The 21,204-nt window shown below is 41.8% G+C and overlaps 1 protein-coding gene across 2 annotated transcripts in view; it reads left to right on the top strand.

Moving 5' to 3' along the window:
• The window catches only part of ATL2 (atlastin GTPase 2), an 85,473-nt gene extending 65,728 nt beyond the window's left edge, over window positions 1-19,745 (top strand). Inside the window, exons 6-14 of one of the 2 annotated variants that reach the window (XM_083175994.1) lie at window positions 2,273-2,329; window positions 3,939-4,031; window positions 4,429-4,567; window positions 4,743-4,870; window positions 5,700-5,756; window positions 5,841-5,912; window positions 8,066-8,497; window positions 14,255-14,269; window positions 17,979-19,745. In XM_083175994.1, the coding sequence (XP_083032120.1) occupies window positions 2,273-2,329; window positions 3,939-4,031; window positions 4,429-4,567; window positions 4,743-4,870; window positions 5,700-5,756; window positions 5,841-5,912; window positions 8,066-8,497; window positions 14,255-14,269; window positions 17,979-18,086 (1,101 nt within the window). In that variant the 3' untranslated portion in view covers window positions 18,087-19,745. The remainder of the gene's footprint in view (window positions 1-2,272; window positions 2,330-3,938; window positions 4,032-4,428; window positions 4,568-4,742; window positions 4,871-5,699; window positions 5,757-5,840; window positions 5,913-8,065; window positions 8,498-14,254; window positions 14,270-17,978) is intronic. The other variant, XM_083175995.1, reaches the window with a different exon arrangement.
• The last annotated feature ends 1,459 nt before the right edge of the window (window positions 19,746-21,204 follow it).

The following is a 21,204-nucleotide window of genomic DNA, read 5'->3' on the forward strand; positions in this document are numbered from 1 at the left end:
CATAAACTTCAATTAATCATAACTTTGTGTTAATCTAGAGCAGGCATGTCCAACGTTGGCCCTCCCAGATGTTGTGAAACTACACATCCCAGCATGCTTTGCCACAGATTTGCTATTAGAGAATGCTAAAACTATTGCGAAGCCAAGGCAGAATAAAATCCCAAGGTGTGTCCTAGTGGTTAAGATTCCTTCCTGACCTTTTATAAATGTCAGTCCCATTACTCTCTTGGATTAATTACCCCGATAATGCACTCTAATTGAGCTTTGGGTGTCATTTTGTGCAGCCGGCATTAGATCCACATTGAAAGACAGTTCATGAGATGTGCATCACCGCTTCATTGGTGGAGCAATCAGTAGCCCAATGAAGAACTTTTTTTCCAATCCAGAAGAGATTTTTTTAATGGAATATTCCAAACATTACACAGTGAAATAAACACAACTTAGGATACGTTTGGGCAGAAGGCCTGATTGTCCACTACTTAATATGGTGATTTGAAAATATGCTGGATGAACTTTTTGACAGATTTTTGAGTAATTTACATAATAATTGCATGAAAAATAAAAATAAATGTGTTTCTGAGCGAGGATGTCCTAATACAAATGAGCTTCAAGGATCTCAGAGCTATGTGCAGCTGTGGGCAGGCACTGTGCCTGGGATGCAGGTTCGAGACCCATCTTGTCCCTGATGTCTGGGAAGGCACATTTAAAGCAACCTGGTCTGGAAGGGCGTATGTAAAGGTTACAAAATAAGCTACATTAGGTCAAAACAAAGCTCTTATTATGGGAATTTTTCATCTCTATAGTTTCCAAAGTGGTGGTATCACTAGAGCTGCTACATACATGCTGCTGTATTTAGATCTCATGTTATGAGTTTAGCAGTTGCGTTTTAGAAAGTCATCGGAATTAATAGATATATTAGACATTTCAAGTTGGATAGCCATGTAAATCAGGCTACATATATAATCTCCATATACCATCCATATTTGAATCTAAGCTGGTGAGATAAATTTTAACAGAACATGAAGATTTAACACGGAATGACCCTCAAACAGGGAGAGCTGTATTCCATGCCAGTCTTAGTAGCATAGTGTGCATGCCTTTTAATAGAAACTCTCTCCTTTTGTAAGGCGTGACCTCCATAGTATGTAAAATGTCATAACATTTGCAGAATTAATCCTAATAAGGAAGAGTTTTGGCCATTGCATTGTTAGACAATGTGGTTGCTGTAGGTAACCTGGCCGTTTCCTTTGCATCTATTAACATGAATGACCCCCAGTCTATCTCTCCTTCACAGGCTGACGGGTTTTTATTATATTTTATTATTTGTTTTATTAATTATTTTTTGGAAAGAAGTCAATCTAGATGATTTCAGCACGGGTTGTATATTTGCTAAAATCGCAATTTGAAAATGTTAGAAAATCTGCGCACATGCGTGAGTGCTTAACCTGTGGCAGCATTTTGGAAAATGCGGTCGCAGTCTAAGTGAGGGAGGTAGTGTTGGGTGGGTGCAGTATGGGGAACAGAATGGTGTTTGGACAATTTTTGGGGCGGTTCATGTCATAATGTGCAGGCAATGCAAGCCAAAACTGCCTTCGCAGCTAGGCCATGCGTTTGCATATCTGTGATAGCAAATATTTAGCAATCTCATTGCGGGAAGGGACCCGACATGCTGGGCAGAACCCAGCATGTTAGACAGCAGTTGCAGTTTTGCATCTTTATCAACTGATACTGAATTAGGCTCATAGATATTAAACCAGTCAGGCTAGAATTTTTTTAGCAGGGTAAGAACGTCTTGCAGCATTTTCTGGGCAGTGTGAAGGTCAAAGAAACAGAAAACAAAATATTCTGCTTTTTAACATCGACTAACAAATTGGCACCAATAGATCCCGCCTCATTTATAAAGGGACGCTGTCCTCGGGTAAACCCTGGAATAGTCAGTCCCTCGCTCAGGGCACACAGGACAGCATCCTGGGAGAGAGTGATGTTCTGACTTCCGACATTCTCACAAAACTGTTTGCATGCTTTTTAGTGTTTTGTATGAATGTTGGCTTTCAATAAGTTATCTGTAAGTTCTGTTACGCTAGTGGAATTCATAGTGAACATTGTGCCACATCAATTTAACACCCTTTCCACATCAGATTATGCTATCAATAGTTAATGAGAGGGAAATGCCGCTGTTACTGATACAATAATTTCCTCAGTGCCTTTGGGAAATGTTGTTGTACATTTTGGATTCTTTACGGACACCTTTATTAACGTTCTGATTTTCCAGCTTTTTACAGAATACGGACGTCTTGCAATGGAAGAAATCTACAAGAAACCCTTTCAGGTGAGCGAGCGTTACATGCTTACTGCGCAGATTGCCTGAAGCAATATTTATTGGAATGCAGCCCATCAATTCACTAGGAACTAGTGGAGGGGTATTTAACATGCGGCGCTCCGACTTCTGTGAACCTACACAGCCTAGCATGCCCATCACAGTTTTGCTATAGGGCATTTTGGGATATGTAGTTCCACAGAAGTTGGAGTGCTGGTTGTTGAAAACCCCTGAACTAGACGATGTTGACTATTTATTGTTATGCTTTGTTGCTGAACGACAAATGATCAATCGTATAGTGTACCCATCTTTCCAGTAAAAAATATTACATAACATGGGATTCAAAATCTGTAACCATTTATGTATATATAGTCATAATACCCACAGAAGCATCACCCGTCCAAATGCAATGGACGCTTAGTCTAAAGGGCAGGGGCACACAGATGGATGACACAAAGGGGAGACGTGGAAGGTCGCATTCAAACAGGTCATTACCCCATAACCTGGAAATTCTAAGGGAAAGGGAATTTACATCACTGTGGCCTCTTTGAAATTGGAAACTGGGAGAGTGGCGTCTGTTCTGGACTGCTGCCACTCTGCTGCTGATTTACAGTATTCTGTACTATGTGCTAATAAAACATCAATTTTTTCATCTGAAATATTTTCCCTTGAAACTTTATATATTCCCAGGGAAGTATAGAACAGTAGTACTTGCCTTCAGTTTCTCCCAAGTTTTTTTTAAACATGCCCATGTCTATCTGTGGGGCTGGCATCCGAGTTATTCCTACACCTATAACATATACCCCACCTGCAGTGCACATGGTTTTTCCCATATGAAGCCTGTTTTTGCATTTGCTATAGGCTCCATAACCAGACCTAGTGCCTATCTGCTATGTTTTTTACCCTGCACATATTCCAGGGGAAACTTAAGTACTGGTGATGGGGAGTCAAACATTTTTCACTAGTCTTGGGCTCTCCACTGCCTACTTGTGGAAGTTGGGAATTGTAACTCTAAACCCCCGTACACACAGGACGTCGGGGAGCTGATCTCTCAGCACACATCACTGGCATACATGCTATGCACCAGCGATGTGTGCTGAGCGATCAGTGCAGGCCAGTGTTCTCTGGTGAGAGATCACTGGGGATGCCTAGATTTTGACTGCATGCAGTCAAGATCGAGTCAGGCGGTAGTGACACGCGGGACTGCGCATCGCCGTCGCTGGGGGAGTTATACGCACGAGGCAACCTTGCTTCATTTTTAAGCGATCTTGTCAGATCGCTTAGAAATAGCCCTAAATCTCCCCGTGTGTATGGGCCTTTACTGTGAAGGAAAAATATGTCCAGAGTCAAGATGTGAACAACATTGTTAACAACATCAGTGGTGCTGCCAGGCTATTGATATATGGCAAAAACATTGTCATCATTTGTCTTTTGTAGCATACACACTGGGCAATATTTAAAAATATAAACATTGTCATCATTTGTCTTTTGTAGCATACACACTGGGCAATATTTAAAAATATAAACATTAACATTCAAGTGGCAAATCATAGGCGCTTGGTAGGAGTGCATTTCTTTTTTCTTTTATACATTTTATAATGTTTTGTATTTTTCATTACAGACCCTAATGTTTTTAATCAGAGATTGGAGCTATCCTTATGAGCACCCATATGGTTTAGAAGGCGGACACTTGTTTTTGGAAAAGCGATTGCAGGTAAAGAGTTGCTGACTTATTAGCCAAATTAGCATTTTCTTAGTCATTAGGTTAGTGCAGTATTTAGCTTTTGCTGATTTTTCTCTAGAGCAGTGGTTATGCCAAAAGTGAAATGGTTTTTAATGTGATCTTTATATTCTTTATTTCTTAGTGGGCCAGGGTTATGGTTTATTTCCTTTTTTCAGTAAGTCGATTTTTTTTTTTAGATGCAAAGATTTAAATTGCCCCTCATACAAGGCATACCATGTGTATTGTTGGGAGCCGAAGGCAAGCCGAGTTGCTTGAAACATTGCTCCCGATAGTTGTGAATGAGACCTCCTGTAAAGTGACTTTCTAGTAGTCACATCCAGCATTTAATTACCCTTAAAACCGCAGATCATTCCTCTTTGTCCGGCAGGTAAAACAGAACCAACACGAAGAGTTACAAAATGTCAGGAAACATATACACTCTTGTTTTACCAATATCGGCTGTTTCCTCTTACCGCATCCTGGGCTTAAGGTTGCAACAAATCCACATTTTGATGGCAAATTAATAGGTACGTTTTGATAATGTATGCTTCATTGTTTAAGTATTATTTTTTTCATGTAATACACCTTAGCATAAATGATTTCTAAGATCACAGGGACTTATTCTCTGGATTTCTGGTTCCATTACAGTATCCTTATTGTAACCCTATATATAATTTATAATCCTCTCTTTATCCACAACAGACATAGATGACGAGTTTAAAAAGGAACTTCAAAACCTGGTCCCTTTACTACTTTCTCCGAAGTACTTGGTAGAAAAAGAAATTGGAGGCACCAAGGTGACTTGCCGAGATCTCCTTGAGTATTTCAAGGTATGGGTCACCCGTAAGAATCATTCTGCAGAATACTTGTGTCATGCTTATTCTAAGATGCGTGGTAGAATAGACCTCTTACAAACTGGATCTGTACATGCAATTGCTTAATGAAGAGGTGCATGGCATTCAGACAGATGGAATAATGCCTGGAACCTATTTGAAGCAGACCAAGTGGGTGTGAATGGTGCTCTTCTGTGAGCTAGCCATTGATGCATGGGGGGGGAGGGTAGCTGGTGAAGTGGAGCACCTCTCTGGCTTGTCAGTCTAGGTCGATTACAAAAGGTTGACATGGGAGAAGTCGACAGGGTCATACGATGTTATGCTGACATGGATGGTGGTGTAAGAATAAGCCAGTTAAAAAAAAAAAAATAATACATTTTTATGAAAAACTTGACCGTATTATTATCTGTCTACCTTTTTGACTCTGTTGACCTTTGGGATAGACCTATTGACTGTCTGTCAGGGCTGGGCAATTGTGGCCCTCCAGATGTTGATGAACTACACATCCCAGCATGCCTTGCATCAGTTTCAGCATGGCCACATAGCAAAACTAATGCAAAGCATCCTGGGATGTGTAGTTCATCAACATCTGGAGGGCCGCAATTGCCCAGCCCTGGTCTATGTAGACACTTTTGATCTGTCAACTGGAACCAGCTCCTGGAAACAACATTGGCACACTTTTTCGGGATCTGATTTATTGTACAGATTTGGATGCTGAGCATTTTTGATACATAATATTCTAAGTTCAACTTGTTTTGTGCTTTTAATTATTTATTTTTTTACACCTTGCAATTCTTCATCTGATTTCAGTTTTATTTTTTGTTAGGCATACATCAAAATCTATCAAGGAGAAGAGCTTCCCCATCCCAAATCTATGCTTCAGGTATTTCAGAAATTGTCGCTCATCTTGTCTCATCAGACAGTCTTGTTTGCAAATGACTAACTAGAGCTTTTTTTCCCCCTGTAGGCAACGGCAGAAGCCAATAACCTGGCTGCAGTTGCTGGCGCTAAGGACACATACAGCAAAAGCATGGAGCAGGTGAGTTGTCTTCTAACCCTGAATATAGGAACTTCATTGTACGATATCAAAAACCATATACTCATGCCTTTTACGGGGATGTGTGTTCTGGAATGCAATGATCTGTTGTCTTTTTACTTAAAAGAAGATTGCTAAAGATTTTTGGTATCTTTTTTTTTGTTTGGTAATTTTGTATTTATTCACTGGATCCAGTAACCAAACTGTTATATCTTACTGTAGGTATATTACAGCAGTGTGTCAATTCTAGGAGCACAATGTAGATATTGTGTAGTGTAATTTGTGAGTTACTTTTTTTATTTCTCTGAAACTGTAGATACTGTGATCATATCTGCAGTGTACAAACTTCTAGTAAAACGGAGATTCTACTGACATTAGTGTGACCAATATGAGGACTATAAATTACTCGCTACACATTTTAATGATAGCCAAACTTGTGCACATGTAATTTAATTGGTCTCATTTGTTTCGAATCAACCATCTATACTCAAGCATGGCTATCACTGAAACCTGGACTGTTATGTAGCCCGTGCGATATTGAATGCAATCATTCGATTTTGACCACATCGGTTTGATAAGTCAAATGATTGTTTGTATGCACATTTAAGGGACCAAGTAATGAGCAGGCCCGCCGGTCCAATGACGCATCGGTAGATAGTATGTACTGAACAAGATATCTATCGATCTCACATGCGATCGCTTGAATGCAGTCCGCGGCTGAGGGCGGCAGTTTTGGGGAGAGGGAGACAGAGGGACCGCCGGCGGTGTCCGTCTTAGAAGGTTAGCTCTGTTAAGGAGTGCTAGAGGGCGGTGGTCAGTGGCAGAATTTGAAGAAAAAATTAAAATCACTTAACAGCCCTCTGATTGGTGGAGTCTGTGTTTTAAATGTTGGGAATCCCTGCTATATACCATAACCACATTGCATCAGTGTGTATGATGCCTAGTTTTAATGGTATAGAGCACTGTTTAACCGCTAATTAAGTGAAGAGTGTACAATGAATATGCGGCTTGAATTTGATTATAGCCAGGGCAACAAATGTATGTTTGTCTATAATGGTGTATATTTCAAAGTAAAAGCATCACCACTTGCACAGAGAGGTTTAAATACCCTCCTTAACCTGTGGGTGGTCCAATTAGTCAGTCATGGTGTTAATTGGTGTCCAATCCTTCAAAAGATTTGAGTTACCCCCTTCACAAAGCGTTTAATTGTGACATATTTCATACAATATTACAGTAATTTTCATAGGCACTTTTTTTACTTTTGACTATGGCTTGCTACTAACATCTATGTTAAATTATACTTCCACACCACTTTATACATTGACAGACACTTGTTTCTAATAGTATCTTGTTTTGTGGTTTGACCCACTCGGGGGTATCCGGTCATTGCCGTTATTTCCAACAAGTGGGAATATTGGCAGTTCCAGCCAGGAGACTCCTCCATATGGAGGCAAATCTGTATTGTTGGAAACTGCCGTGGATTGTGGAATCCACGGACGTTTTCTCCAATCCACGGCGATTCCAACATTCGGAACAATGAATACTGACTGTCAAGTAGACATCGTACGCTAGGGAAAACTGCTATGATTCCGACTGTCGGGACTGTTCCGACAGTCGGAATCCAGATGAAATACCCCGCTGAGGGTCTGCATTGTCTCTATTATGGTATGCAAGAACATTTGGTTAATTTGTTAACACGTACTTAAAGGAGGATGAAAATGAAAACCAAAAAAAACTATTTCTAACAGTCTTTAGTGGAACATTTTAATACATACATCGTCAAAATAAGGATTAATTTTTTATTTTAAGAGAATAGTACAAAAGGTTATAGTTTAAGATATATACACAATGCAATAAATCATTTTTTCCCTCAATTTTTATACAAGCATACATTGCACTCAGTACAACACACACTCCTCTCTGCGTACATTACTGCCCTCATGATGGCACACATCACTACATTCATGCTACCCCTGAACTTCTACATGGGCCACTACGAACAAAGGAAAACATTTTGGTTCCGCCACAGTGAGAATTTTTTTTATTGAAACCACCCTTATACAAAATGTAATTTGTTATAATTTGTAAGCTTAGCCTAAACAAATGCTAATTTCACAAGTAACCGAATAAATATGTAGTAATGTTGTCTTCAACAGGTCTGTGGAGGAGATAAGCCATACATTGCACCCGCGGATCTTGAAAGGAAGCACTTGGATGTGAAAGAAGTGTGTGTAAAGCAGTTCCGTTCAGTAAAGAAGATGGGAGGAGAGGAATTCTGTCGCCGATACCAGGACAAGCTGGAGGAGGAGATAGACGAAACCTATACACACTTCATAAAACACAACGATGGCAAAAATATATTTTATGCCGCTCGCACCCCTGCCACTTTGTTTGCGGTCATGTTTGCAATGTACATTATCTCAGGGCTGACTGGTTTCATTGGCCTGAACTCTATAGCAAACATTTGCAACCTGGTCATGGGATTGGCATTGCTGTCTTTCTGCACCTGGGCGTATGTGAAGTACTCTGGAGAGTTTCGGGAAATGGGAGTCGTAATAGATCAAATTGCTGAAGTAATATGGGAGCAGGTTGGTATCTCGCCTCACGTTTTCATGTACCATTGTTCAGTTACACAACTTTTAGGTGGTTTTCATCCTGACCGTAGGAAATCTGCGTAACTTTATTTTTCTTCGTTTCTTGAGAAGCAGGCACTAAACGGTTTATCCACAGCTCAGAATTCATTCATTTTATTTTTTTTATTAAATGTTTTATTTAAAATGTTATAAAAGTGGGAAAGTAACATCAAAATTACAAAGCAGAACTAAAAACTTCACATGGTGTATAAACAGACCATGTAGTAGTGAAGTACATATCCAGGATTTTGAAAGGCATATCATGTACAGATGGAGCATGTCCCATCTTTGGCCGGCGCTCGCCAGATCCCTTGCACTGGCGAGCGCCGTCGATAGAGACTGGGACGTGCGTGCGTCCCAGTTTCCCATCGGCGGGGGGACGAGAACCCTGTCCGTCTCCGCTTCAGGGAGACGGACAGGGTGGGTGTGGCAAGGCGGCGGGGACCCGGGGGGGAGCCCCGTTGTAAGGGGAGGCGCGTCCCCTTACGGTGGCTGCGGGGGATGGCGGCTGGCAAATCTTCCGCAATCCCCTGCAAAGATGGGCCTCGCTCCATCTGTACAAGCAAAACTTAAAAATCATCAGGACAAAGAATATAGTGGAATAGGAAGCAGGAGGGTTGGGGGAGAGGGTAGGCAACCCTGCTTGGAGGGTTCCCCAACAGTCTCTTTCTTTTAAAAAATCTATATACACCCTTTCCTACTTATTTCAAGGTGCAATAAAGGCACCCCACTTTATATGTTTGTTAGTAAATATGTCTGACATTTTTTAACCCCTTCCAATATTTCACTAAAAATAAGGAGGGATACTACCTGTGAGCCTATAAATTAAACGTACACAGGTAGAACCTCCCCCTTATCTTTTAAAAAAGAACCCAATAAAGCATTACGTTTTAAATTAATAAGAAAACCCTTTCTTTTGGAGTGCATCCATAGTGCAATTCTTATCTTTCCTCTCCATATACCGAACCTAACTTGCCCGGATAGCACCCCCACCATAAAAATAAAAAAAACAGGCGGCCTCCCAGAATCCCCGAAATAAATAAAAGGGATTATCAACCTATTGTGTGCGGATTACCAACTCCCCCTCCCCCCAATTCCCGTTTGATATTGAATTGATAAAGTGTCTGGTCGGTGATAAATTACCAATCAGCTCCTACCTGTCATTTTTCAAACCAAGCCTGTAACTACACAGTTGAGAGCTGATTGGCTGGTGATAAAGTACCAGCCACATTATCACTTCACCAAGCTTAATAAATCCCCCCCCCCCCCTAATCACAAGTGAACTAATTAGCTCCACCTGTGGATCTTTTAAAATGTGTCAGTCAGAAATGAGCACCTGTGTACCCGTGAGGTGAGCAGGAAAACGTGAACTGTTGGTAGATCTCGAGGACTGGAGTTGGCTACCACTGCTCTAGACTATGAATTCCAGTGTTCTGATACTTGTACAAGGATTCTAAATATCAGAAACAAAATAAACCTGAATATGTCCATAGTTTTAATAGGCTGTAGTAGGGCAAGTGTTACTACAAATGCCCCAAGAATTGGTAGTATTTGCTGGAATCCTTTCTTGCTGCAGCAACCTGTCATAGAATATTTTTCCCGCACCCAATCTCTTATTAACCCCTTGAGTGGTGGGTTTTGCTGGGGCAGGACAAACCTACCAGGGCAGGTTCATCCTACCCCAGCAAAACCCACCACAGAAACCTGGAAGGCGTCCCTCCCTCCCTCCCTGCTGTGGCTTTCACCCCTCAGCCGCCCGTCACATTGAGCAGTGACGTCGGCGGCAGGCTGGGGGATGTTCCCGGCTCGGAAGGACTCGGGTGCCTGGTCGCTCCCGAGTCTGCCGCCGACGTCATGAGTGACGGACGGGCTGGCTGGCAGGCAGGACAGGGGACCTCCGGCGCACCGAACGACTGGGGGATTTGGAGGGGGGGGTTTGCTCCAGAGGTGCTGCGCCAGTGGTGCACACCTGGACACCACTGGCGCACGACTTTTCTATATTAGTGGTATGCCCGGAGATTTTCCAGGACCGCCCGCTGCGGCAGTGCAGCTGAGCCTGGAAAATCTCTGGGCATACCACTTAAGTGGTTAATCCTGTGCACGGTGAAGAGCAATTGCACATCTGTGGTCAGGGCTTAGGGTAGAGAAGGCTTTTTATTTCTCTTACATTCAGCTGTGATGGAAACCCTCTGGAACACCCACCCCTGCTGCTTCTTTTGCAGAAGTAGAATTAAAAATGATAGAATTAGATATTTAAAGTTCCATTGAAAGCTTCAATTAGACCCTATTTATATGGGTTGTGATCATTAGGTATACATAAACTAAGTCGACAAGCATTGGGTCGACATGGGGTTTTTCACTGGTTTTTTTACCAAAATGTCGACATGGACACAGTTTGAAGTGCACCGCATCGCTCGGCACACTATTTTATTCTCCCACCATGCCCTAGTGGATGGTAGGGCATGAAATACCGCCTGTCGGCTAAAAAAACAGTGAAAAACCCCATGTCTACCTTTTGACTGTCGACCTAATCTAAAGTCGACCTAGATCCATGTCGACCTAGTGGTGTTGACCCAATTCTCGTCTACCTAGTTGTTGTAGACCTAATGACCGTATCCCATTTATGCATTTGAATATTAAAAATCAAAATTTTTTACACTTTTGTGGTTAAGCTGACGTGCTTCATTTTTTACCACATTTTAGAAGTTGTAGTGTGATGGGGAGGAGTATTTCTTTTGGTACTTGTTTCCTAGCACAGCGCCAGCAATTTTAATTGCATCCATCGGGACCCAAAAAATCGCGTCCATCGCATGCAACCAAATCGCATGCGCTATCAACAAGATTTTTTACATTGGAACAATGTAAAATGTTCCCTGAGACCCTATTTTACATTGGCCCCAATGTAAAATGCCCACCATACCCCAATTTTCATTGTATACCCATCCTCATGGGTGAAATGCCCCCCCATTGTTAACGCCACCCCAACCCGAAGCGTGGCGAGCGCAGCGGTATGCGTCCTCCGACCTTTTCATACCCCCACTATCCACGTCGGCGTTGAGTTGATTTTATATAGTGTGGCGAGCCACCGAGCCCGAAGCGTGGCGAGCGGACGCTCATTACTTCTGGCTCGGCCAATGTAATAGCCGGCTAATTTAACATTCTTTGATGTAATATCGCGTTGATCGCGTCAGTCGCATCGCGTGCCATTATAATGGCATGCGATGGACGTGATCAACTCGATTTTCTTATTGCCGGCAATAAAGGCTAAAAATAGCCAAATATCACGTCGGTCACATACCTTAAGTTACCTTAACTTAAGGTATGCGATCACCCACGACTGGCACCGTGCTAGGAAACAAGTACCTTTCTTTTCAGTCTAGAGAGCAGTTGAATGGATCTGTAATAATATTATGTACTGACTCATGCTCCATGGGATGGGAATAACATGAATACAAATACTGTACACTGCCCTCTAATGGTAACTAGTAATCTGCTAGGTCAGAAGAGAAATACTGGGGAAAGGACAATTGCACAGCACCATTCAGTGATCTATTCCATTTACAGTCTGTGGGGTGATGCTGACATGCTGCATTTACTGCATTGCATGCTAAGAGATTTATTTTATGCCTGGAATTGTATATGGCAAATGGAAAGTCATCAGCAGTAGTGGGTGAATATTTGATGGGCTTTGAATGGGGAGCTGTTTTGTGTTAGTTGCTCATGGAATGGAAATGAATAGGTAAGAGAAGCTCTTTCCACTTATGTAAACCATTCAATAAAAATGTGCTATAATAGGATAGCCTGACAATACCATTGGGCAAAAATGTCCCTATTTTATTTCCGTTGCAGTACAGGATCCTGGCCTACCATACAGTAGTCAGCTTGTGTGATGTGTACCAACAAGTGGAAGCCATTTGTAGTATGCAGTTTGGGAATTGTATTTTCCATTTTTCTTAAGTCTGTTTACTAATTTATAGATTAACTGTCTCAACAAGTACACGAAAACATCTAAAGAACACTTTGTGCAATAAAGGCTTCATTTTCTGCAGATTTCCACATTTAGGGGTATGCAATCTGCCGCCGCTATTTCTGAGGTGGGAAATAGCAGCGGCTCCCTATTCAGTGCTGTCTTTAGCGACAGTATTGAAACGGGATCACAGCAGAATGGGCCCGACTTTAGAAGCTGTCTGGCCTGTTCTGCCAATAACGCCCGTGGATTGTTGCAATCCTGGCCGCAGATCGCCAATCCACGCCCGTTTTCGCGGCCATGCCCCCTTTGCGGCAGGCGGGCCATTGAATCCCGCCTGTTGTTCTGCGGTCAATCAGAAACCTGTTAGTATATGAATATGCCACATTCTGGAACATGCGGCCTAATTCAGCATGGACCGCTATTAAGAGAAATCGCAGTCCAGTTGAATATCGAACAACTGCACATGTGCAGTGTTCGCATTGTGCATGCAGGTACACATATTGCACATGTATATCTACGCACGTAGCAGTCACAGTTTAAAAGGAAGCCAGCAATAAGTTGCAGAAATGTCATTTTCTTGGTGTATTTATAAAAGCGCAGGCGTACATAGGCGGTTTTCGGGTTGGTCTTTGACGTCAACGATGACCAATCCCAGCTTAACTCTTTAACAGGCCGGTAGAAGCATTAGATCAGGGCTGGGCAATTGCGGCCCTCCAGATGTTTATGAACTACACATCCCAGGATGCTTTGCATTAGTTTTGCTATGTGGCCATGCTGAAACTGATGCAAGGCATGCTGGTATGTGTAGTTCATCAACATCTGGAGGGCCGCAATTGCCCAGCCCTGCATTAGATGGGGGAAAAAACGTCAACTTTTTTTGGGAATGGATCTGCGAATTTATCGCTCTTTTCAATGGGAGTGTATTCTTTCTGGTCACTGGGGTTTTGATCTCAGACAATCTCTGATTAGAAATCCATGCAGAATTAGGCCTATAGTGTGCAATGTGCATTAACTCCCCAGCTCCTCTAAGAAGGTGCCAGAACATAGATTACTTTCTGGTATTAGCCAGACATGGACCAAACAAACCAGAAGCCAGAATACTTTTACCAAACTGCAGTTGACTGATTTGACCTTTTCTTTCTAGGGTATTCTGAATTGTTCTTTCTTTCGATAACAGGGGTGTTTTACGATAAAGCGTTACCTGTATGTACCGCTGCTGTAACATGTGAAGAATATGAGCTAACACTGACTGCCGCCATAATGTTGCCTTTGCTATAATGAAAAAGAAAATGCAAATTGACTATTTTGTACCTGTTGATCATATTCCCTGCTGGCGTTTTACCTGGTTTTTAAACCAAAAAATAGATATTAAGCTTACAAGGGGTTCTTCAGATTTCTCAGTGCAAAAATATCTTATCTGAGCCAGGAGCTCATCAGGATTCAGAAGGTTCCAGAACTAGGAGCAGTCTTTATGCGTTTCAGCCATGTTCAACAGCTAGGACTTCTTCAGGAATACAAACGTGTGTATTTATAATGTATATTTTCCATATATGTATAAGGAGACGAGCAATGTTTGCAGGTTCCCCAAGTCGGTATACATAGAATGTATTATACTGTACTTCAGACCCAGAAATGACGTGAATCACCAATGTTCAGCAATCCCAGTTTCTGCTAATTCTTCTTCTTTCAGCAACCTTTTTCCTTACCTCTTTCTGTCTCTCTTTTTGTCTTGTGCTGCACAGAGGAGCCCCAAGAAGGTGAGGGGACGTCATGTAAACACTGAGGTGTAATTCAGGACTGAAATATTTTATTGTTTAATTGGCCACTTGTGTAACCTGTTTCTGCAGCATAAATACTGGAACAGTGTAACCTCACATTATTACAGTAATATACTGATTTATAGTTTACGCTGGCCTTCACAAGGAGAAAGAAGTTTACTTTGGATTAACAAAGTGAGAAGTTAGTGTATATAATGTCCCCTGGGGTATCGCAGAACAAGCTGTTCACCGCTTTCACAAACTATTTTTGCTACTGTGCTGTAGATGGAGAGGAACATCTAATACTGGGTTTGCCAAACTGGTTCTAGAGATCTACAAACAGTTCACATTTTCCAGACCACCAGCAGTTGCACAGGTGTCATTACTAAAGGTGCCCATACACCGTGGGATGTGCGCTCCTGCGGGCATCCCATCGCACAGTTCAAAAAGTATGTGCTGCACATACTTTTTGAACTAGTTCCCGATCGCATGCGATGCGCTATAGCCCAAAGCGTATGCGATAAGTGCAGCGTGTATGGGCACCTTTACTGTCACATTTTCAATGTGCTTCATTCCTAACTGACACATTCAAAAGGCCCACAGGAGGCCTGGAACACATGTACTTTTGGTAGATCTCAAGGCCTCCCTTGATCTACTGGGACCGCTAGATTTATTGTGGGACCTGTCATATTGGCTTTTTGTTTTGTTTTTAACTACCCTAACTTTTCTCAAAACTTAGTAGTTTGTGTGTAGTTACCTTTTTAATATATAGATGAGAATATTGACTTATTTTTGGATAAATATAAGAGCTAATTGATTCATATTGGCTTTATCCTTATGAAACCGTGCCCTTTGGTGGGTCACATAGACTTGTCAAGGTCCTGTAATTACTTGGCTGTGGATCAAATTACAGCGGGGTCTATTTTTTCCATTACTGCTGGGCATTCCCGAAATTGGTAAATCTGGCAGCATTGTATGGCCAATGGAAATCCATAGGTAGATGGCTGCTGACAATGGGAATAAGGGGCAAACCTTTTTAGTGAATGGGCCCCATAGAGATTAAAGACTCATTCATATAAACATTTAGGCAGAACTTGCTCAGTGTTCTAAATGGAATGTATAGGCTGTCTCCTGACATAAGTATGTATGTTGTTTGTAGGGGAGAGGGGAAAATGGGAAAAAAACAAGTGCACAAGCGTAGAAGATCTGATAATAATTAGATACAAGTATGTTGGTCCACAGATAATGACAATATAAATAAAAGGTACTTGTTTCCTAGCACGGCCACTACGATCATAATCGCGGTCATCGGGGGTAAAATCGGGGCCATCGCGGCCGCTAAAAAATCGGGTGCGATGGGCCAGACGCGATGGCCGCGATTTTCCCATAGAGAACAATGTTAAATGCCTCAATTTACCCGCGATGACCACGATTTCCCATAGGAAACCATGTGAAATGGCTCAATTTAGCCAAATTATCATAGGAACAATAGTAAATGGGTCAAAAACACCCCTGAACATTGAAATGTCCCCCCAAAAGTAGTTGACGCCACCCCGCCATCAACGTGAACCCGAAGCGTGGCGAGCGCAGCGGTACGCGTCCTCCGACCTTTTCATGCCCTACTATTCACTAGGGCCTGGAGTGAGAATAGAATAGTGTGGCGAGCGCAGCGAGCCACCGAGCCCGAAGCGTGGCGAGCGGACGCGGATACCTTCACAGTTATACGCGTCCCCTCGCGGGCTTCCCAGGTGTCCATGGCGACGCGGACACCTGGGAAGCCCGCGAAGGGACGCGTTTACCTGTGAAGGTATCCGCGTCCCCTCGCGGGGCTCGCTGCGCTCGCCACGCTTCGGGCTCGCCACACTATTCTATTCTCACTCCACGCCCTAGTGGATAGTAGGGCATGAAAAGGTCGGAGGAGGTGTACCGCCGCCCCTCGCGGGCACGCTTCGGGTTCACGTTGATGGCGGGGTGGCGTCAACTACTTTTGGGGGGACATTTCAATGTTCAGGGGTGTTTTTGGCCCATTTACTATTGTTCCTATGCTGATTTGGGTAAATTCATCCATTTAACATTGTTTCCTATGGGAAATCGTGGTCATCGCGGGTAAATTGAGCCATTTAACATTGTTCCCTATGGGGAAATCGGGGGCATCGCGTCTGGACCATTTAAGCATTTTTAGGTGCACACGACGCGACCGACCCGATTTTTCACTGTTTTCAATGCATTTCAATGGAAAAATCGGGGGCATCGCGTCGGTCGCAGGCCACTAAAAATTACCCCCGATGGCCGCGATTGTGGCCGTGCTAGGAAACAAGTACCAAATAAAATGTTGTATTTTATTAGGCAGGTAACATGTGTGGAGGTTCTCCCATGAGAGTGAGATTAGTTAGAACAGAGAAATAGAAAAAGGACTCTTTTTGTTGGGGCACTCTTTTGAATGATTAATTGAATTCATTTAGAGATTGATATACTGGGGGTTGTGCATCTAGGGGAAGACTCCACCTATATGCGTAGAAACGCCCTTCTACGCATATAGGTGGAGTCTTCCCCTAGATGCAAAACCCCCAGTATATATCAATCTCTAAATAAATTCAATTAATCATTCAAAAGAGTGCCCCAACAAAAAGAGTCCTATTTCTCTTTCTCTGTTATAAAGTATGTATGTGCATGTGATGGGGAATATAGATTATAGGCTCCACCGGTGCAGGGGTTGATGTAAATGACTAAATATTTTCTGTCAAGCATTGTCGGAAGTGTCGTTTTTACAAATAGTGGTTAATGATTGAAGTAAGCAAACTGCTGAATATTGCACTGGTGGTATTTTCCCCATTCTCAGGAGCTGTGGTGGGCACTGGGGTTTAACCTTGGATAATTTAACTTCACGTGTGAATAGTGAAGGCAGGGCCATAGCGGAGAGTGGGTGCAGTACAGGACACAGAGCCAAGGGGTGCTACCGTCACACAACTTTTGGCAGAGCCTGGGTATGTGGGGTATTAGGGTGTAGAAGTGGTAGCATGTCTCCATCTTATCAATAAGTTACATTTAGCTGCACAAAGACCAAAATCACATGCAAGACTGCACAGTACATCAGCGTGCAATGGCGGGGGAACTGGCACAGGGCCAAATATAGCATTGTTACCTGACACTGACTGAAAGCAAGCAAGCAGGTACGGTACGAGTGGGATCTTTACAGCAGTTTGCTTACGTTGTGTTCCATTTATAAAATCTCGATGTGCGCGGATCTCCAAAACTGCGTGTTACTTACTACCTGGCTGTCATGTGGTTTGATTAGCCTGCCAATAAGAAAGCTTCAAATAAATCCAAACTTGCGCTAATCTAGGGCTTCAAAAGAGAGTAAATCCAAAACCGCACATCTCTATAAAATAAATGTAAAAAACTTGATCAAAGTCTGACTAAACCCCTAATCTGGCCACCGTGTGTTACTCATCGCAATGTATGTCTGCCCATAAAAGCTACTCGCCCTATGTTCTATTCTCCTCACATGCATCTACCAGCAACTGCCTGTGTTCTGTGTCATTTGGTCAAAACTGGCTTATAGAATCTACTTGTGTGGCCTGCTGAACAATGTGGCGATGTGATGCTACAATTTCAGGACTGAATTATGCCTCTTACATTTGTGATGTCTTTCCCCCCCTCCCTCCTTTTAATGACTAACCTGTTCCTAATTAGCAACTTCATATTCCAGGTGTTTTCCAAACTCTATGAAGTATGTAAGCGTCGACTGCCTCTCCGGGCCTTAACTTCAGCGCAAAGACACAGAAGGTCATCCAACAATAACAAGAAGAAAAACTAAACCGTACATTCACCTTTCCTTTTGCTTCTCTCAAATATGGTTTCATCCCTGGAGCAATTTTGGTGTAACAGGCTAAGCACCACACGTTCCAGGATCCTACAGGGCAGATTTAGGAATCACATGTCCTTCCAACCGTTCCACTACATAAATTCCCAGCATGCACCATCAGCTGGCAATCACAGGTTGCCTACCACTGCACTATGGCATCACATTAATTTGTACTACCAATGCAAGTAACCTTTCTATTCTATAATTTGTAAGAAAGCAAATGTACATGGTGAGGAGCGTTGGGACATTGTAGGAGCACAATTTGTCATCATTTTTTTTGTTCTTCCATTTTGCATGTATTCTACATATTTGATTTTTATTTTCTCCACCATTTGCATTTCATACCAGGTATTGAAGCCAATGAGCGATAACTTGATGGAGGATAACATAAGAAAAACTGTGACAAACTCGATCAAGGCAGGTCTTACAGAGCAAGTGACTCAAGCGGCTCGGCTAAAGGCAGACTGACAGACAATCCATCTCTCCAATTGCATCTTACCTTAACCTATGCTTGTTTTTTGTACAATAAGAACTGTCACAAAATAAACCAAAGTTTACAATTACTACTGTAGGCATAGTACAAACTTGCCGATGGAAATGCTGCCACATAGTTTCTCCCCACCCTCAGTGGATAAGCTAAAATATCCAGTCAGGACAGTCATGGAATATGCTTAGCCCCCTCTAGTGGCAAGACTTATTTGTGCATCAGTGGCCCTCCAAGCACATTGAGTTTACATTGATACAAAACTTTTTGCCATTCTCAGAATTGATCCCCACCCTCCTCTCCTATTTTTAGTAAAGAACATTTTCTGCAAAATCAAAAGAGTCTTTTAAAAGAATGAATGTAGTGTCAATTTGTAATTTTAATATTTGTATTCCGTTAGATCACGAATCCCATCAATGATGAACTATTACATAGCTTTTGGGTTCTAAAGAAATGTATCGGTTGACTCTCACTGCCTTCTTTCTTTGTTACATGTTCCCTTTTCTCGGTAGATCTTTAGAAATGGCTTATCTTTTTTTTTTTTTTTTTTTTTTTTTGTGAAAGTAAATGCCTTTTTTTTTATTTTTTTTATCCACAAATCTGCCGTAACATAGGTGCATATCAGGGGAGAATGGGCAGTGGATTTTGGTTTTGGCCTTCATGTATATACTGTATGTTAATTTTATTGGGGAAGTTTGGGGTAAGGGGCACCAGTCCATCCAGATGAATAGACTACAGTTATAGAGGTTCAGATCATCTGTACAGCATTAGTTATTTTCTATACAAGATCAGATAGGGCATGTATATGATATATAAATAATATAAATACCAATTTTGTATCAAGTTTTTGTAGTCCATGCCAAATTCCGGCTCTGCGGTAGGCTAAGTGGAGTCCCTACGTAGGGACCGTTTGTGGCTCATGTAAGTGTGTGAATGCATAAACCAATCTGAAGTTTTGATATATTTGTGATATTTACCTGCCTTGAACACTGCTGTCTCATCCCAATGGGCGGAGAGAAAAAGAGCATATTTGTTGTGAATCTGTTTGTCCTGTTGAAAACTTAAAGCAGTTTCCTGTAATTTATTTTCAATATAATTAAAATCTGTTGTATATATGGCACATCAAACAGTGCGCAGTGTCTTTTCTTCAATTTAATTACTGCTGGGTTTGGAATAGTAACAGTACATATGTTATAACTGCACAGGTCTATATGTATCCATTTGAAACTGATACAGATTAATCCGTTACTGAACCTTATAAAGGGTGTACACACTGTGCAATTGCCTTGCTATTCGATCAAAATTAAATCGCACAGCAAGGCAAACTCATTCGATTTTGGACTGTATAGTATAGGTCTGAACTATATAGTCTTGCATAAAGTCTATTTTTCTATTCGATTTCAATGCCGCATAGGGAAGAGCATTAATGTGATTATTTTTAAATCAAATGCGTTTGATCCAATTCTGCCTATATAAGCAAAATCAAATAGAAAAATTAACCACATTGAACCGTGTATATGGGGCATTAGAAGCATTAAATAGAATGTAGAACCAAACCAAATTACCTAGGGATTCTTACTTGGGGCACCACAACTGAAAAAGAAACCATGCAGAACCATTGCTCAGGAAGTGTGACACAAATTAAAAAGAGATGTAGAATGTAATCTCTCATGAGCAGGGCCACCTTCCCTCACATGCTTTTACTTAAATAATTTTCGATGTCACTAACTCCTGCGGTTTTCTGCCATTGATACGTATTCCAGTGTTGTCTGCTGATTCAGATATGTTTATGTAACCTATACTGGTCCTCTATTGCAACGGTTCTCAAACCCCAATGTGGGTTGCGATGACTTCTCTATCTGTCAGTAATCCAAGGAGACAGAAAAAATCAGTTGGATTGTCTGTTACTTCAGACTCCTTGCCTCATTTTGTGCCTCTGCAATGTTACTGTGCATGTGCTGACCACATATGTGATGGTAATTTTGTGGTAACTTGCCTGAGTCCTGTCCTTTTTGTTGTATAACTGGGTCCCTTTCACTTAAATCTTGGATCTGACCCGGTATCAAGACAAAGAGTAAAAGTGTGTGGTGCACTATTATCAGCGGCTGGCAAGGGGGGGTAGTCACTCCCCTAAAAGAGATAAGTAGTAAAGACGGTATTGCCAACGCTGGCTGAATGAATTTTTTTTTTAAACAAAATACGTTTATTAACTATACTTAAATATAATGCATAAAGAAATATAAAAATGAAAAATAATGCATAATCCTAAAACTTAAAAGAAAAGGGGAATGTCGCAAGGGTGACTAGTGGTATCAATGGAATATAGCAACCTTAAAGTTATCCAATGTTATTAATGTTCCAGATTATATTACCAACTTTGGAGAGACTGTCCGGTGAGATGAATAAGGTATTTATGTCCTTCCAGTGAAGGTGGATCCAATATGAAGTGCTCTATAATTCCAAGAGCTCAAGATATCCTGATGGTCGCCATTGGTTGATTCACACTCAATGGTGGAATAGGAAGAAGTCTCCCCTTGCAGTGGAGATAAACAACATTGTGTCACTTCAGTTAAGATCTGCTTTTGC

The sequence above is a fragment of the Crinia signifera genome, chromosome 3, assembly GCF_055691185.1.
Source record: "Crinia signifera chromosome 3, ASM5569118v1, whole genome shotgun sequence".
In the NCBI taxonomy this organism is placed as follows: domain Eukaryota; kingdom Metazoa; phylum Chordata; class Amphibia; order Anura; family Myobatrachidae; genus Crinia; species Crinia signifera.